This window comes from Dromiciops gliroides, chromosome 4 (genome assembly GCF_019393635.1).
Source record: "Dromiciops gliroides isolate mDroGli1 chromosome 4, mDroGli1.pri, whole genome shotgun sequence".
Taxonomy (NCBI): Eukaryota; Metazoa; Chordata; class Mammalia; order Microbiotheria; family Microbiotheriidae; genus Dromiciops; species Dromiciops gliroides.
Window position 1 is genome coordinate 184,602,092 of NC_057864.1, and position 27,282 is coordinate 184,629,373.

General features: G+C 41.9%; 1 protein-coding gene across 6 annotated transcripts in view; it reads left to right on the forward strand.

Annotated features, from left to right (window-relative positions):
* Positions 1-27,282, forward strand: part of PLXDC1 (plexin domain containing 1) — a 128,647-nt gene that overhangs the window by 70,914 nt on the left and 30,451 nt on the right. For all 6 annotated transcript variants that reach the window (XM_044003724.1, XM_044003726.1, XM_044003722.1 and 3 more), the window contains exons 8-9: positions 20,883-20,978; positions 25,420-25,501. In XM_044003724.1, the coding sequence (XP_043859659.1) occupies positions 20,883-20,978; positions 25,420-25,501 (178 nt within the window). The remainder of the gene's footprint in view (positions 1-20,882; positions 20,979-25,419; positions 25,502-27,282) is intronic.

The following is a 27,282-nucleotide window of genomic DNA, read 5'->3' on the forward strand; positions in this document are numbered from 1 at the left end:
GGCGCAATACACAACTGACCAGAACCAGCTCTGAGCAACTCTGAGTAGGATCCGTGGGATGACCCCTATAAACCAATATAATCCCAGCTCTATCTAAACTTTTCTTCTCCCCCGGCTCTCAAGGCAACCGTCAGTCAATCAGGGCTTCCCAACCCTTTTCGGTTCTGTTCCACTTCTCTTGGCTTTTCATACGACCTTCCCTTATCCTCATTCATATGACAGGAAATGAATTCTAGAGTTTGCCTTGCCTCTTTATGAATGCACAGAAGAAAATGGATCCATTTTAATAGAAGAATATAGTTATTTACCAAATATTTTCTAGCCACCTCGGCAAGCTCCTTAGTCCCTGGGGTTATGCATAACCTAAAGTGGGAACCCCTTCAGTAGATTCTTTTAATGGTTATTAATCTATCAAGTAATCAACAAGCATTTATGAAACACCTGCTAAGTACCTCCACTCTGGTCAATATTCTTACCTCCTGTCTACCAAAGAGGTTCCCATCCTGGGAACCACCCTGGGCCTGAGAGGGAAATTTTCACCTTCCCTTACCTGGAATCAAGGTCAAATTAAGCCACCTCCCACCTGCCTACCCATACAGCTCTCCTTTATCTGGTGTCTTCCTCCATTGGGACGGAAGCTTTTTGAAGAGAAGAATTATCTTGATTATATTTGTATCATACCTCCAGCCCCTGGCACAGAGCCTGGCATATAAGCACTTACGTGTTTTCTTCCCTCTCTTCTTCCCTCCCTCCCTTCCTTCCTTCCTTTCTCTTTTTTCCTTCTCCTCTTTTCTCCCTATCCTTTCTTTTCTCCCTCTTTCCCTCCCTCTCTCTCCCATCCTCTCGCTTTCTTTTCTATTTCTTTTTTCCTTTTTTTCTCCTTTCCTCTCTCCCATTCTCTTTCTTCCCTCCCTCCATCCTTCTCCCAATTTTTTCTTTTTTCTTTCTTTTTCTCTTTCCTTCTTTTCTCCCTCCCTCCTTCTCTTTACCATTCTCCTTTCTTTCTTCCTTCTTTTCTCTTTCTTTCTTTCCCCTCCTTTCTCCCTCCCTCCTTCTCCCATTCTTGCTCTTTTTTCTTTCTTTCCTTTCTTTCTTTCTCTTTCTTTTCTTCTTTCCTTCCTCTCTTTTCCATTGTCTCTCTTTCCTTCCATCTATCTAGCTCTCTTTCTTGCTCTTTCTTTCTTTCCAATTACCTGTCTGTCTAGGGATAAAAAGAAAAAAAAATGAAGCATTCCCTGCCCTTAAAGATCTTATCCTCTATCAAGGGAAACAAATTATACATATATTAGTATAAACAAAATCAATTCAAAGTAATGGGAGGAGGCAATAGAAGGGGGTAAAAGGATCAGGGCAAGCTTCATGTTAAAGATCACACTGGAGCTGAGCTCTTAGGAAAACCAGAGATTTTAAGAGGCAGAGGTAAGGAGGGAATGCATTCCAGACATGCAGAACATGTGCATACAGACAAAAGTTGGAATGTCTTGAATGAATGCATGAATGAACATACAAGGGGGCAGCTAGGTGGCACAGTGGATAAAGCACCAGCCCTGGATTCAGGAGGACCTGAGTTCAAATCCGGCCTCAGACACTTGACACTTACTAGCTCTGTGACCCTGGGCAAGTCATTTAACTGTCATTGCCCTGAAAAGAAAAGAAAAGGAAAGAAAAAAAAAGAATCTAGTAGGTATGAATGAACATACGAATGAATAAATGAATGAAGAGTTGTTATTGGAGGTCCCCGCCTAGCTGGACCTGGAAGGGAAAGGCACCTTTACCAAGGAGATAGTACAGTGAATAGAGCTGTGGGCCTAGAGTCGGGAAGACCTGAGTTCAGATCCAGCCTCAGATAATTTACTAGCTGGGTAATCTTGGGCAAGTCACAACTTCTGTCTGCCTCAGTTTCCTCAACTGTAAAATAGGGATAATAATAGCACTACCTCACAGGGTTGTTGTGAAGATCAAATGAGATATCCTAGCTATGTGATCATGATCAAGTCCCTTAACCTCTCAATATATCAGTTTGGATGTTACTGAGAAAGAAGGTTGGCAGTCTGGGTCTGTCTATGGGGCTTCAGCTCCAATTGTAGCCAACCTCTTTATTTAATAAAACTGCTTTCATTTGGCTTAACTTTGCAGGAAGGTCCATCAAAAGTAGTGACGGTCGGGGCAGCTAGGTGGCACAGTGGATAAAGCACTGGCACTGGATTTAGAAAGACCTAAGCTAAATCCAGCCTCAGACATTTGACACTTACTAGCTGTGTGACCCTGGGGAAGTCACTTAACCCTCATTGCCATGCCCTCCCTCCCCCCCCCAAAAAAAAGTAGCATAGGTTTTGAAATGCCACCAGGGTTCTGTAGGGAAACAGGTCAGCTGGGGAATTGTAAAGGCAGAGTGAGGGGACAAGGGAATTCCACCAGCACAGACAGGTATTTAGGCTGCTAGAAGCATATATTTGGAACAGAAATGGACCTTGGAGGCCTACATCCTCATTTTATAGATGAAGAAAATGAGAAGCAGAGGTAAAGTGTCTGGTGCAGGATCATGCAGTTACAGAGTGTCTGAGGCAGTATTTGAACTTGGCTCTTCCTGACACTAAGTCCAACACTGTACCCTCTCAACCACCCTTCCAGCCTGCCTCCAGCCTGCCTTCTTCTCATCAGTGTATGAGAGCCCCACTGAAATGAGAGGGGTTAGCAGACAGCAATCAGAGTCACAGATATAAGAAGAGTCCCTGTGAGAAGCTAATGTTTGTGCAAGACATCAAAGGAACAATCAAAAGGAAATCACATTGAGCAAGTGGGGGGCCAGGGAAGGAAGCCGAAATGTCAAATTGAATGGAACAGATGGGAGTAGAAACTCAACCCAAGCCAAGTCAATTGGAATAGAATACCAAGAGAATTAGACCGATGCTAGGATGGAAAATCAGGGGGGAAAACAGCAACAACAAACAAACCAGAATGGAGAAGAATGAAGTCCTCGCCTTCACCCTCAGATGCTGTAGGGTCAAGGAAGCCTCAAAGCCACACTCTTGGGTGAAATAGGAGTTTGACTTAATAAAAGACTGGTTTTCTTTAATCCTTACTTCTCCTTGCCATCTGACTCAGATAAGCAATTATCTAAATTATCTTGTCCAAATTATAATTATCCAAAATAATTATCTTATCCAAAGCCTTAGCTTTGGAGTTGGAGGTCCTGGGTTCAAATCTCACATCTTTCTTTCTTTCTTTCTTTTTTTTTTTTGGTGAGGCAACTGGGGTTAAGTGACTTGCCCAGGGTCACACAGCTAGTAAGTGTTAAGTGTCTGAGGTCGGATTTGAACTCAGGTACTCCTGACTCCAGGGCCAGTGCTCTATCCACTGCGCCATCTAGCTGCCCCTCTTTCTTTTTCTTTTTAAGTGAGGCAATTGGGGTTAAGTGACTTACCCAGGGTCACACAGCTAGTAAGTGTCAAGTGTCTGAGGCTGGATTTGAACTCAGGTACTCCTGACTCCAGGGCCAGTGCTCTATCCACTGTGCCACCTAGCTGCCCCTCAAATCTCACTTCTAATGATCCCTGCCTATGAAAACCTTGAGCAGATGCATTAACCTAACCTGGGCCTCAGTTTCTTCATCTGCAAAAGACAGGGATTGGACTAAATGGCCTCTGAAGTTCCTTTCAGTTCTAGATCTATGAGCCTAAAGAATTTATTATAGGGGGCAGCTAGGTGGCACAGTGGGTAAAACACCAGCCCTGGATTCAGGAGGACCTGAGTTCAAATCCAGCCTTAGTCTCTTTTAATAAATTGGTCAATAGGCGTTTCTTAAGCTCTACTTATACTAAATACTGGGGATTAAAGAAAGGTTAAAAAAAAAAAAAACACCACCAAATAGTCCCTACCTTCAAGGTGCTTAATAGAAGGACCTCCTGCAGAAAGTAGCTTTTAAACTGAGTCTTGAAAGAAGTCAGCCATGTCAAGAAGGGGAGATGAGGAGGGAGAACATTCCAGATATGAGAAACAGCCAGTACAAAGGAATGGAGGTGGGAGATAGTGTTATGCATGAGGCACAGCAAGTATGCTGGTATTGTTGGGTTGTAGAGTGGTGTGGGAGGCTAGAGGAAAGAGGAAAAAAGGATTAGAAAAGCCACTATAGTAAGTGGCATAGAGAACAATTAAGAGAAGAAGAGAAGGATTGCTTTGCTGTGGTGAGGACCCAGTTGAGATAACACAGATTTGTAGTGGACTCAGTCAAGCATGGTTTTGTGACTTCTTCCAGCTCTGTGTAGAAATGTGAATAGGAGAGGAAGCAGATGGGTTGGAGTGATCTAGAACAGCTTGATTGGCAATAGGATGAGAAGGCAAGGCATTAGAGAGTAGAGAATAGTATAGGGTTGAACTGCTTCACTAAGGGACCAAGGCTGGGAAGAGAAGAGAGTATAGCAGCACAGGGAGGATAACCTGGGAAAGTATTGAGGGATGGAACAATTGGAGGTCCTAGTGAGAACAGGATTAGGGGTCAAAAGGCATAGGGGAAGATAGTCTGCTAAAAAATTATGATTAGGTGAAAGAATTTCAGAGTACCCAAATATGAAAGTAGAACACGTGTGTGTGACAGCAAGTTCAAGGGTATGAGCATCTCTGTGTTTACCTGACATGGAGTACAGGAATAGATCTAGAGAACTGAGTAGATTGAAGTCCTGGGAAGTTAGAATATTTGAGGGCCCATCAACATGTATGTAGCCGTCTCCTGATATGAGGGCAGTAGTTTGGGTGGAGAGAAAGACATTGATCAAGGAACTGAACTCATCGATAAAGGATGGAATGGAGGTCAGCAGAAAATGGCTAGCAGGGTCTTGATTGGATGATAAATTTGGATATGGTAAACATTAAAGGAGGAGAGGTTACTGAATGATGGTGGCAATGATAGAGGGAGAATCTGGATGTGATAATGGGGACATTAATGGGTATTCCTACTCTGCCATCATGACCAGTGAGCTAGTGTTAGAAAGGATTTCCAGGAAAGCACTGACATCAGGATGGAGCTCAGTAACCGTCAGCTTAAAATCTTTTCTCTATGGTCCTTTTTGTTGTTATTCAGTTGTTTCAGTTGTGTCTGACTCTTCACTACTCCATTCAGGGTTTTCTTGGCAAAGATACTGGAGTGGTTTTCCATTTCCTTCTTCAGCTCCTTTGTTTGTTTGTTTGTTTTTTGGTGGGGCAATGAGAGTTAAGTGACTTGCCCAGGGTCACACAGATAGTAAGTGTCTGAGGCCAGATTTGAACTCAGGTCCTCCTGAATCCAGGGCCTGTGCTTTATCCACTGCTCCACCTAGCTGCCCCCTGTCCAGCTCCTTTGACAGATGAGGAAACTGAAGCAAATAGGGTTAAGTGACTTGCCCAGGGTCACACAGCTAGTAAGCGTCTGAGGTCAGATTTGAACTCGGGAAGAGGAGTCTTCCTGACTCCAGGCCTGGAAATCCATCCACAGCAGTGTCATTTAGCTGCCCCTGTGGTCCTATATCAGAAGACAGTATGGCATGGTACATAGTCTGGAAGACCTCAGTTCAGATCCTGTGTTTTACATTATTAGCTGTGTGATCTTGGAAAAGTCATTTATCCTCTCTTAGTCTGTTTCCTCATCTATAGAATGTGAATAATAATAATAATATATCTACCTTGCAGGATTGTTATGAGACTAAGTCATATGAGATAATATGAAGCTCTTTGCAAGCCTTAAAGTGCTATATGAATTTCAGCTTTTACCATCATTGTTTTGTTATCTCTTTTCATCCTCACAACAGTCCAATGAGGTTGACAGAATAAGAGATATTCTCCACATTTTACAGATGAAGAAGCTAAATTTTATCAGCACTTAGCACAGTACTTAGAGCATAGTAAGGGTTTTTTGTGGGCTTTTTTTGGTTTTGTTTTTGTTTTTTTCAGGGCAACGAGGGTTAAGTGACTTGCCCAGGGTCACATAGCTAGTAAATGTTAAGTGTCTGAGGCCGGATTTGAACTCAGGTCATCCTGAATCCAGGGCTGGTGCTTTATCCACTTTACCACCTAGTTGCCTCTCATAGTAAGGATTTAATAAATGTTTATTGATTGGTTGATTATATGGATGGTGAGAGGCTGAACTGGGACTAGAACTAAGGTCTCCTATTCCTCATTTAGGATTCTTCCCCCACAAACTCCTCCCACCCCCACCCAGTAAAATAGAGAGAAGGCTGGATTTGAATTTACAGGACTTGGGTTTGAATCCCGGCTCTTACCATCTGTGTGACTTTGGGCAAGTCACTTAACCTCTCTGTTCTTCAGTTTCTTCATTTGTAAAATCGGGCAGCTGGACTAGATAGTCCCTTGAGGACCTTTCCAGTTCTAAATCTGTGGCCCTGTGGCCACCATTTCTATCCTATGTTCCCTTGCTTGTTGCCATCATCTGACTAGAGTAAGGAGAGAAGGCACTGTATGTATTGGGGGGGCGGGAAATGCAAGCACGTATTTAAGGAAAAATCAGTAACTCCAGACTTAGGGAGCAGAAGCTACATGTGTCTTAGGGCAGGAGTTATGTTGCAGTGTTGGAAACAAAAAAAAAAACCCACTCATCTTCTCCCCTCAACAGCAATGGGATGGACCTTATAAATACTTCTAGAGGAGAAGGAATAAAAGGTGTATTGAGAGGCAAATGGGGTAGTAGATAGAAGGCTAGACTTAGAGCGGGGAGAATGTGGGTTGAATCTTGCCTCAGACAGCTATGTGATCGTAGGCTTGTCATTTAAGCTCCATGGACCTTGGTTACCTCCTCATCTTTAAAATGGGTGGTGGCAGCTAGGTGGTGCAGTGGATAGAGCACCGGCCCTGAATTCAGAAGGACCTGGGCTCAAATCCAACCTCAGACATTTGACACTAGCTGTATGACCCTGGGCAAGTCACTTAACCCTCATTGCCCTGCCCCCCCCCCAATAAATAAAATGAGGGGTGGTCAGAGTTGATAACCTAGGAAATCCCTTTTAATTCTCAATCTCTGGTCTCTAAACTATGGTCTGATTAATACATCCATTAATTTCCCTTTTTACCCCTTTAATCCATTTACACAAGGCTCAGCTTCCATCATGGGCCACTCACTAGTGACTACTAATTACCCTGTCAGCTGGCATCCCATAACCCCCTGAAGAGTTAATATAGCTGGCTAAGGTAGCATGAAAGGAAATTACCAAGGCAAGAAAGGAGCCTGGGAGAGGGAAAAACAGAAAAGTAGAGGCCCACAGAGAAGTAGGAGTTAGAGGGCTGATCCCTGGAGCTGAGTCACGGAACCCCAGAAACTAAGCCTGTGAATGACAGGGAAAGAGGGCAGCCAATTAGCCAACCTAGCTGAAGGCTGTTGGAATGATTCTGGCTGAGGGTGTCTCCTCATTTCCACAGCTCCCTCAGGAGTTAAGAAGGCTGCTAAGAGACCCACTTAGTGATTCAGTAAGAAGAAATGTGTCTCTGGACCTTGTGTTCATGTTCATAGACACTGGCATGTTTATAAACAAGGGCAGAGATTTTGAGTTGCTGGGAGAGACCCAATTAAGATGCTTGCCTCTGAAGTATCCTATACTTGTTTCCAAAATATCCCATGCTTGTCTTCTAAGTACCCTAAGCTTGCCTCCAAAATATCCCATTCATGCCTCTGATGCAAAAACAGTGATGAAAGAACCATTGCTCTTTTCCCACATTTTGTCATCAAGGTGGGCTTTAAAAATATATATATATTTTATTGTTCTCTTTATTATCCTCTTTTGTTTCCATTCTTACCTTCATTTCTAAATATATCCCTCTCCCTCACTCTAACCAGTGAGCCATCCCTTGTAACAAGGAATTTTTTTTCAGGTTGTACATTATATTTACCTATATTTTTATGTTTAAATTGTATCTCATAAATAAAATGCTTTGATTATTTACTTAAGAGGCTTCTTAACCATTTACTTATCAATTTGGGAGCAGAACAAGTGTGGGGGAACTTTATAAATGGCCCATATTAAATTTTTTTTTTTTTTTGTGAGGCACTTGGGGTTAAGTGACTTGCCCAGGGTCACACAGCTAGTGTTAAATGTCCGAGGCCGGATTCAAACTCAGGTATTCCTAAATCCGGGGCTGGTGCTCTATCCACTGCGCCATCTAGCTGCCCCCCATATTAAATTAATAGCAGTCAGATAGCCAGCCAGTCAAAAGTCCCCAGATTAGTCCCCAGATAGATTAGGCCCCCTAGTCAGATTAGTCCCCCCAGATTAGACCCAAGCAGTTAGTAAAAATATTTCCATACCATGTAGGAATATAAACTGTTTGATCTTTTAATATCCCTCATGAAGTCTTTTTCCTGTTTACCTTTTTATGCTTCTCCAGGGTCTTGTATTTGAAAGACAAATTTTCTATTCAGTTCAGGCCTTTTCATAGCAAATGCCTGAAAGTACTCTTTCTCATTGAAATTCCATTTTTTCCTCTGAAAGATTATGATTAGTTTTGCTGGATATGTGATTTTTGGCTATAGTCCCAGTTCCTTTGCCCTCTGGAATATCATATTCCTTGCCCTCCGGTCCTTTAATGTAGAAGCTGCTAGATCTTGCTTTATCCTTATTAGAGCTCCACAGTATTTGAATTCCTTTTTTCTATCTGCTTGCAATATTTTCTCCTTGACCTGTGAGTTCTGGAATTTGGCTATAATGTTCCTGGAGGTTTTCCTTTTGGGATCTCTTTCAGGAGGTGATTGGTGGATTCTTTCAATTTCTATTTTAGTTTCTGCTTCTAGAATATCAGGGCAATTTTCCCTTCCAATCTCTTGGAGGATGGTGTCTAAGCTCTTGTTTTGGTCATGGTTTTCAGGTAATCCAATGATTTTCAAATTATCTCTCCTAGATTTATTTTCCAGGTCAGCTGTTTTTCCAAGGAGATATTTCACATTGCCCTCTATTTTCTTTCTTTCCTTTTTTTTTTCTAGTGTACATCCAGCAACAAACATTTATTTTATTTTCCAGTTACATGTAAGGGTAGTTTTCAACATTCATTTTCATAAGATTTAGAGTTCCAAATTTTTCTCCCTCCCTTTCCTCCCCCCTCCACAAGATTGCAAACAGGTTATATATGTACAATCCACAAGTGTTCTTTTTATCAGTTCTTTCTATAGGGGTGCATAGTAATCTTCCTCATTAGTTCCTTGGGATTCTCTTGGATCATTGCACTGCCGAGAGTAGTTAAGTCATTCACAATTGCTCATTGAACTAATACTGCTGTCACTATGCACTGCTCCCTCCCAGCTCTGCTCACTTTACTATACATCGATGTTCATTAGTCTTTCCAGGTTTTTCAGGGATCATCCTGTTTGTCATTTCCTGTAGCACAAGACCATTCCACTACAATCATATAGCACAGTTTTTTCCATCATTCTTCAATTGATGGACATTCCCTTGATTCTCAATTCTTAGCCTCCACCAAGAGATGCTATGAATATTTTTTGTACAATTTTCTCCCTTTTCTCTTTTTCATGATTTGTAACAAGGAATTTTAATGCAGTTGCAAAAGCGGTTCAGCAAAACTAAAAAATCAGCTAAGTCTAATTTGGTATATATGCAGTGCTATACAACCATGGCCCTCCACTTTGGTAAAGAAAGAAGGAAAGGGCATTTTCTCAACTTTTCCTCAAAGCCAAATTTGGTCATTATAATTATATATATTTTTTCTCTCCATTTGTGTTGTTGAAGCCGTATACTACCAAGATTTTTTTTTTCTCCTGGAGCAATGAGGGTTAAATGACTTGCCCAGGATCACACAGCTAGTAAGTGTCAAGTGTCTGAGGCTGGATTTGAACTCAGGTCCTCCTGAATTGAGGGCCAGTGCTTTATCCACTGCGCCATCTGGTTGCCCACGATCAAGATTTTTAAAGGAACTTGTACCATTTCAGATTTAGAATATTTTCTTCCTTAAGAAATCAAGAATGGACAACTCAAGATTTAACTTTGGTATACTCAATTACGAATCACTCATAATTACCAAATTACACTGGAACAAATTACACAGGAGTTACACTAGTTTGGGGATTATTCCAGGAGCTTTCTGTTCTATTCCCCTTCCTCTTCCCATCTGGATGTTATTTTACTTTTATAATACAGTGGGAGGGCCACTAGGTTTGGAGCCAGAAGATGTGAGTTTGAATCCTAGCTCTTCCAACTTACCTTGAAAAAGTCACTTAACCTCTCTGTGTCTCACCTTCCTCTTCTGTAAAATGAGGGAATTGGACCAGATCAACCCCTTTTGCTCTTTGGTGAAGCCTATGAGTCCCTTCTCAGATTAATGTTTTTAAATGCATAAAATAAAATACATGAGAGTACAAAGAAAACCAATTATATTCAAATACAGCTATTGAAATAATTTTTTAAAGTTCACAGACCGCAGGTTGAGAGCCCCTGAAGTAGATGAACTCTGGTTCTTTCTCACTCTGTGAACCCATGAACTTCATTCCAGTCTCCTCTAACTTCCTTGCCCCTTTCCTTCTCTTCCTAAGTCACCTAACATCTCTAAGCCTTTTCCTCAATCTGAAAAATGGGAGTAGTAAGAGTAACACTACCCTGTGTGACCTTGGGCAAGTCATTTAACCCCAATTACCTCACCAAAAAAAGAGTGACACTACCACCACCACCATCATCATTATCGTCATTGTTGTCGTCATCATCATCATCACAAGGTTATTGAGAGGAAAAAGCACTTTGAACATCTCAGATAAATGTGTGTCATCATTAACAATGTTATGAATCGGGGTGGCTAGGTGGCACAGTGGATAAAGCACCGGCCCTGGATTCAGGAGTTCCTGAGTTCAAATCCGGCCTCAGACACTTGACACTTACTAGCTGTGTGACCCTGGGCAAGTCACTTAACCCCATTGCCCGGCAAAAAAAAAAAAAAAATTTTAAATAAATTTTTAAAAAATGTTATGAATGCAGACACCCATAGACTGGGAAATGACTGAACCAGTTGTGGTATATAAGTGCAATGGAATATTACTGTGCTACTGTGTTTTAACCTAGTGCCTGGCATACAATAGTCACTTAATAAATGCGTCTTGATTGATTGACCATTTGGAAAATTACTATGGCAGGAACCAAAGCCCTATGCCTTGATGGAAAAGCTGCAGGGTCTGATTCAGTTCATCGGAGTAGTCAGGCCAGAATCCATGCCAATGGGAAAGCTTATTTCTGGGACGCTTAATGCACATGAAGCATCTTCTGCAGTCTGAAGCATCATGATGCTTGTTTGCTTCAGTGAATGGAGTTGCCTTTGAAAGGCACATTTTCTAGAGCCTTTGGCATGTTGCCAGTGAGTTGGATTGGCGCCACCAAACAGACAGTGATGCCTGTAAAGCTAATGGAGGACCAGTGAGTTAATATACTCTAGGCATAAGAGAATGGAGCCACAAAGAGCCGGACACAACTGAAATGACTGAACAACAACAAGAAATCTGGAATCTACTTCCCAGGTCCCAAATAGGACTACCAGGACTCTGTTTAAGGTTCTGAACCTAATTCTTATTCCAGCAATACTTTAAAACAAACCCCCCAAACTTACCCTTTTCCCTGTGCCTAGCTTCTGGAATAATCCACATATCTCTCTGTTCCCATGACATCTGAGAAGCATGAAAGCTGACTACTTTAACCTACTGCAATGCCTTTGGGTAGTAAGCTTGTAGTTATTCATTCATTCAATCAACCAGTCACTTACTCTAACTGCCCCACCCCAAGCATGGCAGGGCTATTTGACCTTTCATGGTGATTCTTTAAAATACCTCTTCTGTCTTCTGTTCATTTGTTAGATTGTACTTCCTAGAAAGGAAGGTCATACGAGGTCACATTAATTCATACCCTTGATCTCGCCATTATCCACAAGTATTCCACTTCCAGGTTTATAAATTCTGAAATTCCTTCATCTAACCATAACTACTAACCCTTTTCTTTGTCTTCAACGTGACCTCCAATCGCCTGAACTCCCAATTCTTTCCCAAGCCATCACTCCTACATTGGTTACTCCCTTCCTCATCTTGAGTCCTCAATGAACAAATTCATCTTTATACTATCCTCCTCTCTAGAGTCCTTTGTCCCCTTATCCTAGCACCAGCCTTGTCCTGCCAAGTCCCAGCCTTGGATTACCCCCACCATCCTCTTAACTGCAAAATCCAGTGGTCTTTTTTCAATCCCTATCCCCCTTGACTTCTCTGTAGCCTTCGACATTGTTGATCACCCTCTTCAATTTGATACTCTCTTCTCTCTAGGTTTTCATAACATTACTCTCTCTTGGTTTTCCTACCACCCATTTGCCTGTTCTTGCTGTCTCATTTGTGGGATCCTCATCTAGGTCGCACTTGAAATCCCTGGGTGTTCCACAAGGCTCTGACATGGGCTCTCTTTTCTCCCTCTATACTATTTTTTGTTTGTTTGTTTGTTTTTAGTGAGGCAATTGGGGTTAAGTGACTTGCCCAGGGTCACACAGCTAGTAAGTGTTAAGTGTCTGAGGTCGGATTTGAACTCAGGTCCTCCTGAATCCAGGGCTGGTGCTCTATCTACTGCGCCATCTAGCTGCCCCTCCCTCTATACTATTTTGCTTGGTGATTCCATCAGTTCTCATGGATCCAATTATTATCTGTCTGCTGAGGATTCTTAGATCTACTAGTTTAGCCATAACCTTTCTAGTTCAAATATGGCCTCAGATACTTACTAGTTGTGTGACCCTGGGCAAATCACTTAATGTTGTTTGCCTCAGTTTCTTCATCTGTAAAATGAACTGGAGAAGGAAACGGCAAACCACTTCAGTATCTTTGCTAAGAAAACTCCAAATGAGGTCATGAAGCTTCAGACACAACTGAAATGACTAAACACCAACACACAACCTGTAGAAATTGAGGCAGTCTTGAATATCCACCTACCTATTGGACAACTTGAACTGGATGTCACATAGACATCTTAAACAGATATTACATATCGTATGATATTATAGATATCAGATATGCCCCAAACTGAGCTCATTAGCTTTCCTCACAAACCCTCTCCCTTCCAAATTTCTCGATCACTATGGAGGGCACCACCACCCTCCCAGTCCCCCAGGCTCACACTCTTGGTGTCACTCTTGATTCCCCATCATCTCTTACCCTCTTTTTTCCAATCTGTTACTAAGGCCTGTCAATTTCACCTTTGGAGCATCTCTTGAATATGCCCCCTTCTCTCTTCTGATATTGACATCACCCTAGTGCAAACCCTCATCACTTTGTGCTTGGGCTATAAAAATAGCCCACATTCCTTTCTCTTCCTCAAATCCCTTCCCACTCCAGTCCATCCTCCATTCAACTGTCAAATTAATCTTCCTAAAGAGTTCATCTGACCATATCACCCCCACACCACCACCATTCAATAAATTCCAGTGGCTCTCTGTCACCTGGAGGATGAAATATAATCAAATATATTGAATCCGTTTGGTGTTCAAACTCACCCCCTCTTACCTTTCCAGTCATCTTATACCTCATTCCTGCCATCTCCCACATTATCTGCAATCCAATGACTCCGGTCTCTTTGTTGTTCCTTACACATGAGACTCCAAGCATTTCACTAGTTGTTCCATGCTTGGATTTCTCTCTCCACTTCCTTCTCTTGACTTCCTTCAAGTCTCAACTAAAATCCCATCTTCTGCAAGAAGCCTTTCCCAAACCCCTTCCCTTTATTGCCTTCCCTTTGAAATCACCCTTGATTTATCTTATATATCTCTTGCTCATACATAGCTGTTTGCATTTTATATTCTTCATTAGATTGTAAGTTTCTTTCTTTCTTTCTTTCTTTCTTTCTTTCTTTCTTTCTTTCTTTCTTTCTTTCTTTCTTTCTTTCTTTCTTTCTTTCTTTCTTTCTTTCTTTCTTCCTTTCTTTCTTTTTTGTGGGGCAGTGAGGGTTGAGTGACTTGCCCAGGGTCACACAGCTAGTAAGTGTCAAGTGTCTGAGGCTGGATTTGAACTCAGGTCCTCCTGAATCCAGGGCCAGTGCTTTACCCACTGCACCACCTACCTGCCCCAGGTTGTAAGTTTCTTGAAGGTAGGCATTGCCTTTCTTTGTACTAGTATAGTGGCTGGCATATAGTGGGTGTTTAATAAATGCTTGTTGACTTAGTTCAGCCTTGATAGTAGACAAAGTTATATTGGATCCACAGAGCACCAGGGCTGATAGGGACCTTGGAGAGGTCATCTAGTCTAACTCTACCATTTTATACATAAGAAAACAGAGGCCCAGAGAGGAGAAGTGACCTTGCCCAAGGTTACAGAATGAGTCAGTGGCATAGTTTGAAACAGAAGACAAATAATAACCCAACATATGAATGGACCAGTACTTAGCACATTGTTGTTATTTGTTCCTTATTTTGAAAAAGAACCAATGACATCATGAGTGACGTCTTGACTTCTGCATGAATTGGATTTAAGTAGGGCAGAGTTGCACAGAGTCATCAGCCTCACTCTTTCTTCCTGAGTCATCGACGTCTAGTGGCAGGATAAAAGTCAAGACAACTGGCGATGGCCCAGGATACAGTGGATAACCTTAGTACTCTGATGTCTGACCAAGCTCTAAGGGCTCCACAGCTCCTGCTTCATCCACCTTCAAGGTTGTTGGAACAAATTGTTCTCATCTGCCCATTCCCATGAGGAAATTCTTTATGTGCTTAGGGTAGACATTCCCCTAACTCACCAACAGGTTTGAGGCCTGCCAATGACCCTTAACCTGGGTTAGCACATCTGCCAATATGGTTTGCCGGGCTGTGGCTCCTTGGAGCCACAAATGAGAATTAGGTGAATCAGGTGGATACCAAATCTAGATAAGCAGCCCTAGAAAGGTCTTGGCAAGCCCTCCCAGCAGAGGTGTTAGTCCTCCTGAACACCCCATACACCCCTTAGTTTAGCAGATAGGTGCTTAATAAATGCTTATTGACTGACTATTGGACCTGATAGATTCTCATTTGAACTCGACTTATGACAGGGATTGGATATGACTCAAGGAAATTCATGTGCCCTAATGGGGGAACATAAGCTGATATGACATGACTAGCTCCTATAGAATGAATCAGTCTTGTAATGGGTTTCTAGCATCATAAAAGGGTTCCTCTGTGTTTATGTTAGATGTAGTTCAGTTGAATCAGAATAGTCCCCATCAACATGTATTCCATGGGATGGTCCTGATTTAATTCTTTTTCTTTTTTTTTGTATTAAATACTGCCACACTAAGAGGGCATTTGGCCTTGCTATTATAAAAATTACATAGGAATTTTGTTGTAACAGGAGTCAGTATAGAGAGAAGGTAAACATTTCAGGATGGAGCAGGGATGGGGAAGGCCAAGTTCATCACTGAAAAAAAGAAACCAGGAAGGTTGACATGAGAGCAAGGTGCATGTCCAGACAGGGACCATGAAGTGACACTATCGGCAAGCCTTTCTTCACTTAGACACTGAGGGATACCATGGAGAGAGCACTGGCTTTGTAGTTAGGAGAAATGCATTTAAACCCCAATTCTGCTATCTCAGGATTAACATAGATTTAGATTTAGATTTAGATTTAGATTTAGATTTAGATTTAGATTTAGATTTAGAACTGAAAAGGACCTTGAGAGATCCTTGAGTTCAACATCCCATTTTAGAGATGTAGAAACAGAGGCAAAAAGAGGGGGATGACTTGTCCAAGGTCACATGGGTATCAAGTATCAGAGCTGGAATTTAAACCCAAATCCTCTAATTCTAAATCCAGTCTTTCACCAATTCTGCTGCCATCTTGGTACAGGCCCCCTCATGCATCACTTCACACCTGGATCACTGCAGTAGCCCCCTAATTATTCTCCCTACCTCGAGTCTCCACCCCCCCCCCCAACTCTTATCTTCCACTCAGCTGCCAAAGTGATTCCACTGAATGCTGCTACTCAGTCAATTCCAGTAGCTCCAGGATCAAATAGAAAATCCTCTGGGTTGGTTTTGGGGTTTTTTTAAGTGCTTCATAACTTGGCTCATTTCCAAGCTTCTTACACTTTACTTACTCCTAGTACTCTTCAATACAGCTACCCCAACTATTCTTTACTTAGAATCCTACATCTCCCAACTCCCATGCCTTTCACTGAATGGATCCTGTGCCTGGAATGCCCTCATTCCTCACTTATTCCTCCTGGCTTTCTTTCAAGACTCAGCTCAAGGGACAGCTAGTTGGCTCAGTGGATTGTAACGATTGGAATGACGCCACCTGCTGGAGACTTACTGTAGAAGAGTTCTGCCCATGAAGCGAAGGTCTTTGAGGGCAAGACCGGGCGTCAGGAAGTGACGCGGGCTAGTGGGAGGAGGAAGGAAGAGACTGGCGCTCGGTCTCGCTCTTTTTCCTGAGGACTCTGGTGGAGAGCGGAGCTAGAAATGTACTCTCCCTTTAATAGATAGGAATCTAGGCCTTTTTCTCTCTCTTTACCAAATTCTTATTCTCCTTAATAAATGCTTAAAAGTCTAACTCTTGCTAAAGCTTATAATTTATTGGCAACCACTCATTAGATATTTTAGACAGTTTAGCTAGAATTTTAGCCCTTAACAGGATAGAGCACTGGCTCGGGATTCAGGAGGGCCTGAGTTCAAATCCAGCCTCAGACACTTGACACTTACTAGTTGTGTGACCCTGGGCAAGTCACTTAACCCCAATTGCCTCACCAAAAAACCAACAACAAACAAACAAACCTAAAAAAAAAAAACTCAGCTCAAGTCCTGCCTTGTGTAGAAGGTCCCTCCCTCCAAAAACAACAACAAACTAAACATGCTAGTTCCTTCCCTCTGAGATTAACTTCTATTTACATTTATACAGAGCATGGGAGATGGTGCTAAAAGGGTGTCCCAAAAGTCTTTAGTTCGGCTTTAAGCTTTATTAAGGAGCTAGATGGCACAGTGGATAGAGCCCTGCACCTTGAATCAGGAGCCTCAGGAACTTACTAGTTTGTGTGACTCTTGGTAAATTATCTAATCTCTTTCTGTCTCAGTTTCTTCACCTGTAAAATGGGGATAATAATAGGACCTACCTCCAGGGGGTGTTGTGAGGATCAAATGAGATGATATTTATAAAGAAATTTGTAAGTCTTAAAGCATAAATACTATTATTATTTCTTATATATATATGTATATAAAAGACATAGGGGTGCCTCTGTGTGTGTGTGTGTGTGTATATATATATATATATATATATATATATATATATATATGTGTGTGTGTATGTGTGTGTGTATATATATATATATGTATGTATGTATGTATGTATATATTTGTTGTTGTTCAGTCGTTTCAATAGTGTCTGATTCTACATGACCTCATTTGGGGTTTTCTTGGCAAAGGTGCTGGAGTGGTTTTGCCATTTCCTTTCTCTAGCTTATTTTATAGATGAGGAAACTGAGGCAAACAGGGTCAAGTGACTTGTCCAAGGTCACATAGCTAATAAGTATCTGAGGCCAGTTTTTTGTTTATTTCTTTTATTTCAGGGTAGTTTTCAACATTCATTTTCATAAGATTTAGAGTTCCAAATTTTTCTCCCTTCCTCCCTCCCTTTCCTTCTGATGTGGGATGGAATTAGGGGGTCAAATTGATCGTGAGTTGTCCCAAAAGAATTATAAGACTCAGTGACTCAGTTTCCCAAGTTTTATTGCAATACTGTGGGTGACCACAGGGAGAGAACCAGAATAGTGGAAAGGTATCTCTCGAATAAGGAAAGGAAAGACAGTTATATTTATATAAATAAATAAATTATCAGTCTCATTATAATAATCTCTACCTTGGGGAGGTACAGGGGAGGGCCTGTCCTTCTCATTATAATATTCTCCACCTAGGGGTGTTACAAGGGAGGGTTTATCCTAATTGGAGTTTCTGGGGGTCCTAAGCCAACCCCCAAGGCGGGAACCTTTTTCAGTGGAGGTGTGTTTTGGGGTTTACTCATCATAAGGTGAATCTGGGGACAAATTTGGCCTTTTCTGCGCATGTCTCTGATTCCCATGGCTAGTTTCAAAATATAATCATTTTTCATTAGAATTTCTATAGGTTGTCTTTTTCCTTTATTGTTATTTTGACCTGACCCGCTCTGGTCCGTTATGGATGTTGATCACTGTGAGTACAAGAACCTAGCATTTTGACTTGTAAGTTATCCATTAACTGGGGTCTGACTCCCTTTAAGAGCTAATATCTGAATTAGAGCTTGGGTCTTGGGTTTTTCTATTAACCCTTTTTTTGCCTCCTACATCACTTCCCCCTCCATAAGACTACAACCAGGTTCTATATATACAATCCACAAGTGCTCTTTTTATCAATTCTTTCTATGGGGGTGGATAGTAAGCTTCGTCATTAGTCCCTTGGGATTGTCTTGGATCATTGCATTGCTGAGAGTAGTTAAGTCATTCACAATTGCTCATTTAACAATACTGCTGGGGGCAGCTAGGGGGCGCAGAGGATAAAGCACCAGCCCTGGATTCAGGAGTACCTGAGTTCAAATCTGGCCTCAGACACTTAACACTTACTAGCTGTGTGACCCTGGGCAAGTCATTTAACCCCCATTGCCCCGCCAAAAAAACAATACTGCTGGGGCAGCTAGGTGACACAGTGGACAAAGCATCCACTCTGGACCCAGGGGGATCTCAGCCAAAACCTGTCTGAGGCCAGTTTTGAACTCAGGAGGATGTCTTCCTGATTCCAAGCCACCTGAACCAATTTCTAGCAACTAAATTGATCCCAGAATGGAAGGGGCTACCTTGGCATGTGGTGGCTTTCCCCCTCCATGGAGGTGGGGAATGACAAGATAATGGCTTGTCAGGGAAATCTTAGAGGGTATTAGTTACATAGGGGTTAGACTAGATATCCTCTGAAGTTCCTTTCAAATCTGGGATTCTGAGATAGAGTTTGTGACAGGACCTGAGCCTGGGTACCTCACCACTTAGCTGTGGAACTCCAAGTAGGCAGAGCAACTTCGATGCCAGCCCAGCCAAGATATCATGCCACGGCCTTAGCTTCGTCTTGTGGATGGTAGCCTGAAGAGCAATCGTGACTGGTACAACTGCCCAGCTAGCCCATCATAAAATCACTAAATCCTTACAACGTATTCTCATCCATCCCCTTGATGCCAAGCAGGCTTCTGCTCATTTGTCCCAGACAGACGAGTATTTCTTCTGCCCTTACATATGAAAAGATTTCCATTTCTAGACAGTCCTTGACTAAACCTCTGAATGTAATTTCCTGCCATTGATCTTTAGCAGAGTTCGATAAGGCAGAGAGGGATATAAAAAAAGGTTGGAGTGTCCCCAGAGCAGACTGGGATAACTGCCACATTTCTAGAGCTGTGGAAAATAAAAAACAGTATCTTACTGATGATATGTTTGCATGAATTAAGCATGTATATAAATGTGTATGAATACATACATGCATGCATGTATGTATATTGTGTATTTTTGGTTGTGATAGTTCAGTCATGTCCAACTCTTTGTGACCCCATTTGGGAGTTTCTTGGCAGTGACACTGGAGTGGTTTGCTATTTCCTCCTCCAGCTTATTTTATAGATGAGGAAACTGAGGCAAACAGGGTTAAGTGACATGCCCAGGGTCACACAGTGAGTGAGTGAGTGTCTCAGGCCAGATTTGAACGCAGGGAAATGAGTCTTCCTGACTTCAAGCCTTGTATTTTATCTACTGCAGTGCCACCTACCTGTCCCATGTGCATGTATATGTGTACGTATATACATTTCTGGTGGGCAGGTCTAGGAGTAGCAAATACGAGGAAGGGAATAAACAAGCATGTATTAAGTGCCTATTATATGTTAGGCTCTGTGTGCTAAGGTCTTTCCAAATATTATCTCATTTGATCCTCACAACAACCCTGGGAGCTAAATGCTCTTATGATTCTTATTTTATAGTTGAGGAAATTAAGGTAAAGTGATGTGCCCAGGGTCACACAGCTGCCCATGATGCTTCATGGTCTTTAGACAGGCATTAAAATTAAGAGGGGTTGGAGAAGGCTTCCTATAGAAGACTTAAATGAAACATGGGAAACAGGTAGGCAGAGATGAGGAGGGAAAGTGCTCCAGGCATGGGGGACAGCCAGAGGAAATTCCTAAAACCGAGGGATAGAGTGTCTCATTCATGGAACAACAAGGAGGTCAGTGTCACTGGGTCAAAGGTTTCGCTGGACTGCTAGAGGGATCCAGGACTCACAAAAAGGTTAATAAACCTCTGTACTAGACTGTGAGCTCCATAAGAGAAGAAAACATGCGTTATGTAAACTTTGTACCTCTCCCAGCTCCTACACTGTAAATAGCTCCTTATATACAGTAGGTATAGGGGCAGCTGGGTGGCACAGTGGATAAAGTACCAGCCCTGGATTCGGTAGTGCCTGAGTCCAAATCCGGCCTCAGACACCTGACACTTACTAGCTGTATAACCCTGGACAAGTCACTTAACCCCGATTGCCCTGCAAAAACAAAGAAACAAAAAATTTTAATATAATATACAGTAGGTATATAATAAATAATGTTTGTTGAATGAATGAAAAAAGTTACAGATTATGTTGCTTACCTATCAGATCCCTAGACACATGCCCTCATTGCCTATAGGCATGGGATATCTTTATTTGACCACAGAAACATAGAAAGAGTTTGAAGAGACCTTAAAAATTAATTTATGGAATGCCTTCGCTTTATAGATAGGGAAACTGAGGTCCAAAGTACCAGAAGCCATATGGCCATGCTGGTAACAGAAATGTGACTGACTATAAAGAGGAATGACACTAGAATTAAGAGAGTTTGCACACCGTTAGAAAGTTCTTCCTTCTACAGAGTGATTCCACACTGATCAGTCCGATGTTTGTTTCAGAATCTCGCCGAAGGACAATTTATGAGTATCACCGAGTTGAGTTGGACACCAGCAAGGTCACCAGCACATCAGCTGTGGAGTTTACTCCTCTGCCAAGTGAGTAGGAGTCTTGCCAAGGAGTTGTGCCATCCCAGAGTCCACCATCATAGTACATTCCCATTGGAATGGGATTTGGAATCTTAGTGGAAGATGCTGCTTTTGAGAAACCTGGGTCTGAGCTCCCAGGGATGGGAATGCAGGAAGCCAGTTGAGCCATAGCATCCCTTTTCTTTGGGGAGATATGGTTTGGGAGTTCACCAGTGAAAAGGGAAAACTGAGAATCAGTCGCAAAGCAGAGACAAGCTCGAAGCCAATAGGCCTCTCTCCTTTCCCAGTTTCCTTTGAGCCTCTACTAAATGATACTGCCACAAACAGTGGCTCCATCTCCAACAAGACCAAGCTGTTGGACCACTGATGGATGTTCATGGTGAAGTCAGGACTGGAGGTGGAAGCAAGGAAGGGAAAGTGGCATTTCTATTTGGATTTGGCTTTTAATGTCAGCATAGTCCTTCGGGGGTGAAACCACCTGTGAATACCCACAATGGTTTCTCCTGTTCCCTTTTACTCCTAACCTGTATTGTTTTTGTTGTTGCTGTTCTTGTTTTTGGCCTCTTCTCTTGCTTATATGCCTCCTTTCCTAGTCTTCCCTCTCCTTTTCTCTCTTCCCTTATCTTCTTCCCGGGGAAGGGAACAAAACCTGAGAAGAGAATTATGACTAAGATAGGGTGGCCAGGACTTTGCCCCAGGGTGCCAAAACTGAAGGAACACTAATAGCTCCTATACTTCTCCAGGAGCCTAGAAACAGCTGAGCTTAGCATCTAGCTAGCAGCAACAGTTAGTTAATATAAAAATCTGCCAGCTGCTGAGTGCTTCCCCACCCCCCCCACCCCACCCCCCGGCTGCTGCACCCAAAGGAAGCTCTTCTCTTCTCCCCATGGTGTCACTGTCTCACTAAGTCCCAGCAGCTTTGCCTCCCCAACACACCAACTGCATTTATCTTTTAAATTGAATTTGAGGGAGCTTTTCATATCATTTGTTCCAGGTACCAGGCTCTGTCTGAGAGGGTGGGAATAGGGGAGGAGGAAGAGAGAGAAAGGAGGAAAAAGGTGGAGGAGAGGGAAGGAGGAAAAGGAGATGGAGGGGGGCAGCTAGGTGGCGCAGTGGATAGAGCACCAGCCCTAGATTCCGGAGGACCTGAGTTCAAATCCAACCGCAGACACTTAATACATACTAGCTGTGTGACTCTGGGCAAGCCACTTAACTCCAATTGCCTCACCAAAAAAAGAAAAGAAGAAGAAGAAGAAAAGGCAATGGAGGAGGAAGGAGGAAGTAAGAGGAGGAGGAGAAAGGAGGAAGGGGAAAGGAAGAAGAAAAGGAAAAGGAGGAGAAAGAAGAAAAAGAGAAGGAGGAAGGGGGCGGTAGAGAGGGAAGGAGGAAAAGGAGATGGAGGAGGAGGAAGGGAATAAGAGGAGGAGAAGGAAGAGATAGAGGAGAAAGGAGAAGGGGGAGGAAGGAGGAGGGGGAGGAAGAAGAGGGGGAAGAGAAGGAGGGGGAGGGGAGGAGGGGAAGAAGGAGAGAATAATTCTAGCTTCACTTTGGTTCCCTCTCAAACCCTTCAGAAAGCATACGCTGACACCCACTAGACCCAGAGCACATGTGCCCTCTTGCCTGTGATGGTCCTTCTGTCTTGCAAAGTAGGAGGATAAAACCACTAACAGGCGCAGTGCCTCCAAATTTTCCGCAGGCTGAAAGTGCTGATTTACTCAGGCTCCTGTCCAAAAGGATTGCAGAAATCCAAAAGGATCTCCAAAAACATTTCAGAACCAGGGATATATTAAGAAACAATCAAAACAAAAGAAAAGGGTGGGGGGACCCATCCCAGTGCTAACACAGAAACCCAGGGAAGATTCTGCCATTGAGAAACTTAGGCCTGAGCTTCCAGGAGCTTCCAGGAAGGGAATCAATCCTTAGAATTCCTTTACTTTGGGGAAATGTGATTTTGGAGTTCATGGGTAGAAAGGAAAAAGGAGCCAAGCATCATCCTACAAAGCCTATCTCTCAAGCCTTTTAAAAAAATTTTATTTTATTTTATTTTATATTATTTTTGGTGACAAGACCTATTTTTTCAAAGAAAAAAAAAGCAGCAATTGGTAGCAAGGGCATAGATGTGCAAGGCTAATTTCCATACATAAGTACTAAGGAATAAATCAAACTCTCCTGAGACTATATTTCTGGGACACTCTCTCTGTACATTTAAATCATCCCCTTCTCCAGTGAATTAAGTGAGCCTTTAACAGCAAACAAGGTACCTGAAACCCATAGCAAAAATAAAGATTAGTTGATTTTATTAAAACCATGTGATGCTTTTATTATTATAGGAGTATATATTTAGAGCTGAAAGGGAATCTAGAAGTCAGCGAATCCAAACCACCTACTTTTACTGATGAAGGAACAGAGGCCCATAGAGGTGACCCAACTGGCCCAAGGTTAAACAGATAGTAAGTAGCAGAAATCAAGAATATGAACCTAGATCTTCTCACTCCAAATTCAGTAATCTTTCCATCATCAAATGAGATAATATACAAAGTATTTTGCAAACCTTGAAGCATGATGTAAATGCTAGCTATTATAATTATATCTTTTTAAGTTCTCAACATTTGTTTATATAAGATATAATTATATTTTAAGCATGGTTTGGCCATAGAGTTGCAACTAATGTCTTATGTGGCCCCACCTTCTTTCACTCCCTGTACCCCAACAGCTGTCCAGCCTGGAGGAGACAATAGCAGGGCTGACCAACACCCTCTTCTGCTCCCTACCCTCCACCTAGTCTACGAGGAACCAATGGTGGGGTTAACCAAAATCCAGCAGGTCCTGGGCTAAGATGACTAAGGCTCCAAGGACCCTCTTTCTATTCTGTTCCCCCCACCCCTGTCCCACATATAACCTTGCCTACCCTCAGTCCAGAGAAGCCAGCAGATTACTTTGTCCTGTAATACATTCAACGGATCCCATGAACAGTGCAATTCATGTCTTGCTTCCAGTTGAGATGGCAATGTGAAAAATTGTAGAGGAGCCAAGAGCTCCCCCACCTACACCAGCAACTATCCAAAAAGGATGCCAAGTAGAATAATGCTGAAGAAAATCAAAGAGAAAAAAAGTAAACTCCCTTATTTATTCTAGAATGGCATAAAATGATGACCAGCATTCAGTGGAGTGTAGGAAAGAGTTTACACTGTGCAAATCCACATAAAACATACCTGAAACTTTTGAGTAATGGGAGAAGGGCACTCCTAGGGAAGGTAGGAGTAAACAGAAGGGGGAAAAATGAAAACAATGAATACTGTTCATTAAGAGAAGGTCAAGAGGTAAATATATATGACGAGTGATTCTAAAACAAGTACAAGCAGAATCTCAGAGGGAAAAAAAAAGGTAACTGCAAAGACTAAAGGAATGGCTAGAAAAAATGAAGAAAGAGATTAAAAATTAAATTAATTTTAGAAAAACTTACCCAAGGGCTAGACTTCCTGAAAGAAATAGAATAGAGAATTTAGAATTTGTTGACTCCATGTGACAATAAAAATATTAAAACAAAGTCAAAAGATTGAAAAAGTAGAAGAAAATGAAAGGTATCTATGATGAAAAATAACTGTCCTAGAAAATAGGTTCAGGAAAAATAACTTAAGAATCATCAACCTCTCTGAAAATCATGATTAAACAACAAAAACAATCTAAATAACATATGTCAAGAAATTATTTTAAAATGAAATGAAAATAGAAATGATCCAATGATAACTTCCTGGAAGAAACCCCAAATTGAAAACATCCTGGAATATCATAGTTAAAATCCAGAGCTTCCAAGTCTACTACTGAAACCAGCCATAAAGAAAGAGTTGACCCTGCAAAACTGAGTATTATCCTACAGGAATGGGCAAATGTACTTTAATTAGAAAAGAGAAACCAATGATGATGAAATTCTTAGCTTTTATGAGGGGGAAAGGAGACAAGGGTCCTTTCACCAAATAAGTAAAACTGCATATAAACACTGGGACTGGCTTTGTTGTTGGTTTTGTTGATTTTAAGAGAGGAAAGAAAAGAGAGAGAGAAATGGAATACAATAGGAAAGAAACTGGGGTAAAGGGGAAGGAATTTATTTTACATAATTAGGGTTATGCGAACAGGAAAGAAGGAGCATCTCATTAATTTTACTCTTATCTGAATCAAACAAAGGAGAGTTAAACAATACACACAGAGTTTGGTATAGAAATATATAGAGGAGAACAGAAGGTCATTTAGAAGGTAGAATAGACATGAAACACTTTTGAAAGTAATGGGTCAGCTTCATGCCATCATAACCCCAGCTTCAGTATTAGTATCATGTTTTCATCAATAACCCCACTACTTGATAACTCTGTGTACCTGCCTTGGAAACTCCCATGACCCACTGTAGGCGATATTGATGGCAAGGGGACCCATGCCTCTGCTTTCTCTCTTTCAGCCTGTCTGCAACATCAGAGCTGTGAAGTCTGCGTCTCCTCAGACTTGACCTTCAACTGCAGCTGGTGTCACGTCCTCCAGAGGTAGCGTGGACAGGTTGACCCTGGTGTCTTCTTTGTGCAGGCAGTAGGGGTAAGGGGAGAGGGAAATGGTACGTCCACCACCTCCTCCATGATCTTAGCACTCCCATGACCGTTCCTCTTGTCCTTGTTGCTTGGCATTATGGGGATGTACCCAGCTGGGTATGGGGGAGTATGTCCTGCCCTGATTCAAATCTATCAGACTTCCAAAGTCTAAAGATTAGCCTGGAGACCTCACAAGAGAAGAGTCTGCACGTATTTGGGTAATGGTTGCTGAGAATGTTTCTTTTTTTCTTTTTTTTATTGATATCTCTTGTTTGGACTCATCTTTATTTCCCAATATATCCCTTTCCGTTGTCATCTTGCAGCTAGGTGCTACAGTAGATAGAACACTGGGACTGGAACCAGAAAGACTCATCTTCCTGAGTTCAAATCTGGCCTCAAATTTTTTGTTTTTGTTTTGTTTTGTTTTAAAGGCTGTCTCCACTCACCTTTCTTTTTTTAAAATAGCATTTTATTTATTTTTCCAATCACATGTAAAGATAGTTTTCAACATTCATTTTTGTAAGATTTTGAGTTCCAAATTTCTCTCCCACTTTCCCTTCCCTCCCCCCTCCCAAAGCCAGCAAGCAATCTGATATAGGTTATACATTACAATAATTCACCTCAGACTCTTACTAGCTATGTGACCCTAGACAAGTCATTTCACTCTATTTGCCTCAATTTCCCCATCTGTAAAATGAGCTGGAGAAGGAAATGGCACTCCAGTATCTTTGCCAAGAAAACCCCAGATAGGGTCATGAAGAGTCAGACGAGACTTGAAACAACTGAACAACAACTGCCCCAAGCCAGAGAGCCGCCTCTTATATCAAGGACTAAAAAAGAGGGAGGAAAAAGTAGTTTAAGCAAAACTAACCAACTCGTCACTCAAGTTTGATAGTATATGCTGTATTCCACCCCCATGATACCCCACCTCTGCAAAGAAGGGAGGAAGGAAGACTATTTCTAATGTTTTCTTTTTCTATTTCAATTAAATGATTTTGCCAGCTCTCAAAAAGTTAGTGAAAAAGTGCACACAGACCTTGACTGGTTTGTTTTTGGAAGCACAAAAAGTTCTGGGTTACATTCAAGTTTGGGTATGAAAAGTCTTGAAATCAAACACATTTTCCCATCCAGAACCCAGTTCCTCGTGGAACAGCCTGGGAATGCAAGCCCTGGTGTCCTGAGCAGGAATTTACTTTGATAAATAAGGGACAGGAGAAAAACACCCTTTTTGGAGAGCTAGCTCTTGCAAGTCTGAAAAGCAAGAACAACTTTTAAAAAGCCCTTTAGGCACTCTCGAAAATTACAGTGTCACAGTTCCCATGAAGCTGTCATCTCTTCAGTCACTATTTCCTTTGCTTCTTTCCAAAATCTTGATGCATAAATAGAAACTGACTCCTATGTAATCAGCTGACTTTGCATGGCACTGATATTGTCCTTAGTCCTGGGGTGAAAAGAGGGGGGAAAGTTTGCAAGTTCGGATGCCTACATTCCTTTCCCAATAGTTGTGCTTTTACTCTTCCTCATTAGACATCAGTTTGCCTGCCTGCCAAATGGGTTGGGGTCATGTGGGTTGGGGAAAAGATTACAGTAAATTACAGTAAAAGATTACAGTAGATTACATTAAAAAAGCAATAAATGAATAGTACCACATGTGGGGAAAAACATGGATGGGTTATTATCTGCAACCACAGAGCACCCACACAGATGAGAGCATCAATCCACCCAAGTATCCAAGTAAA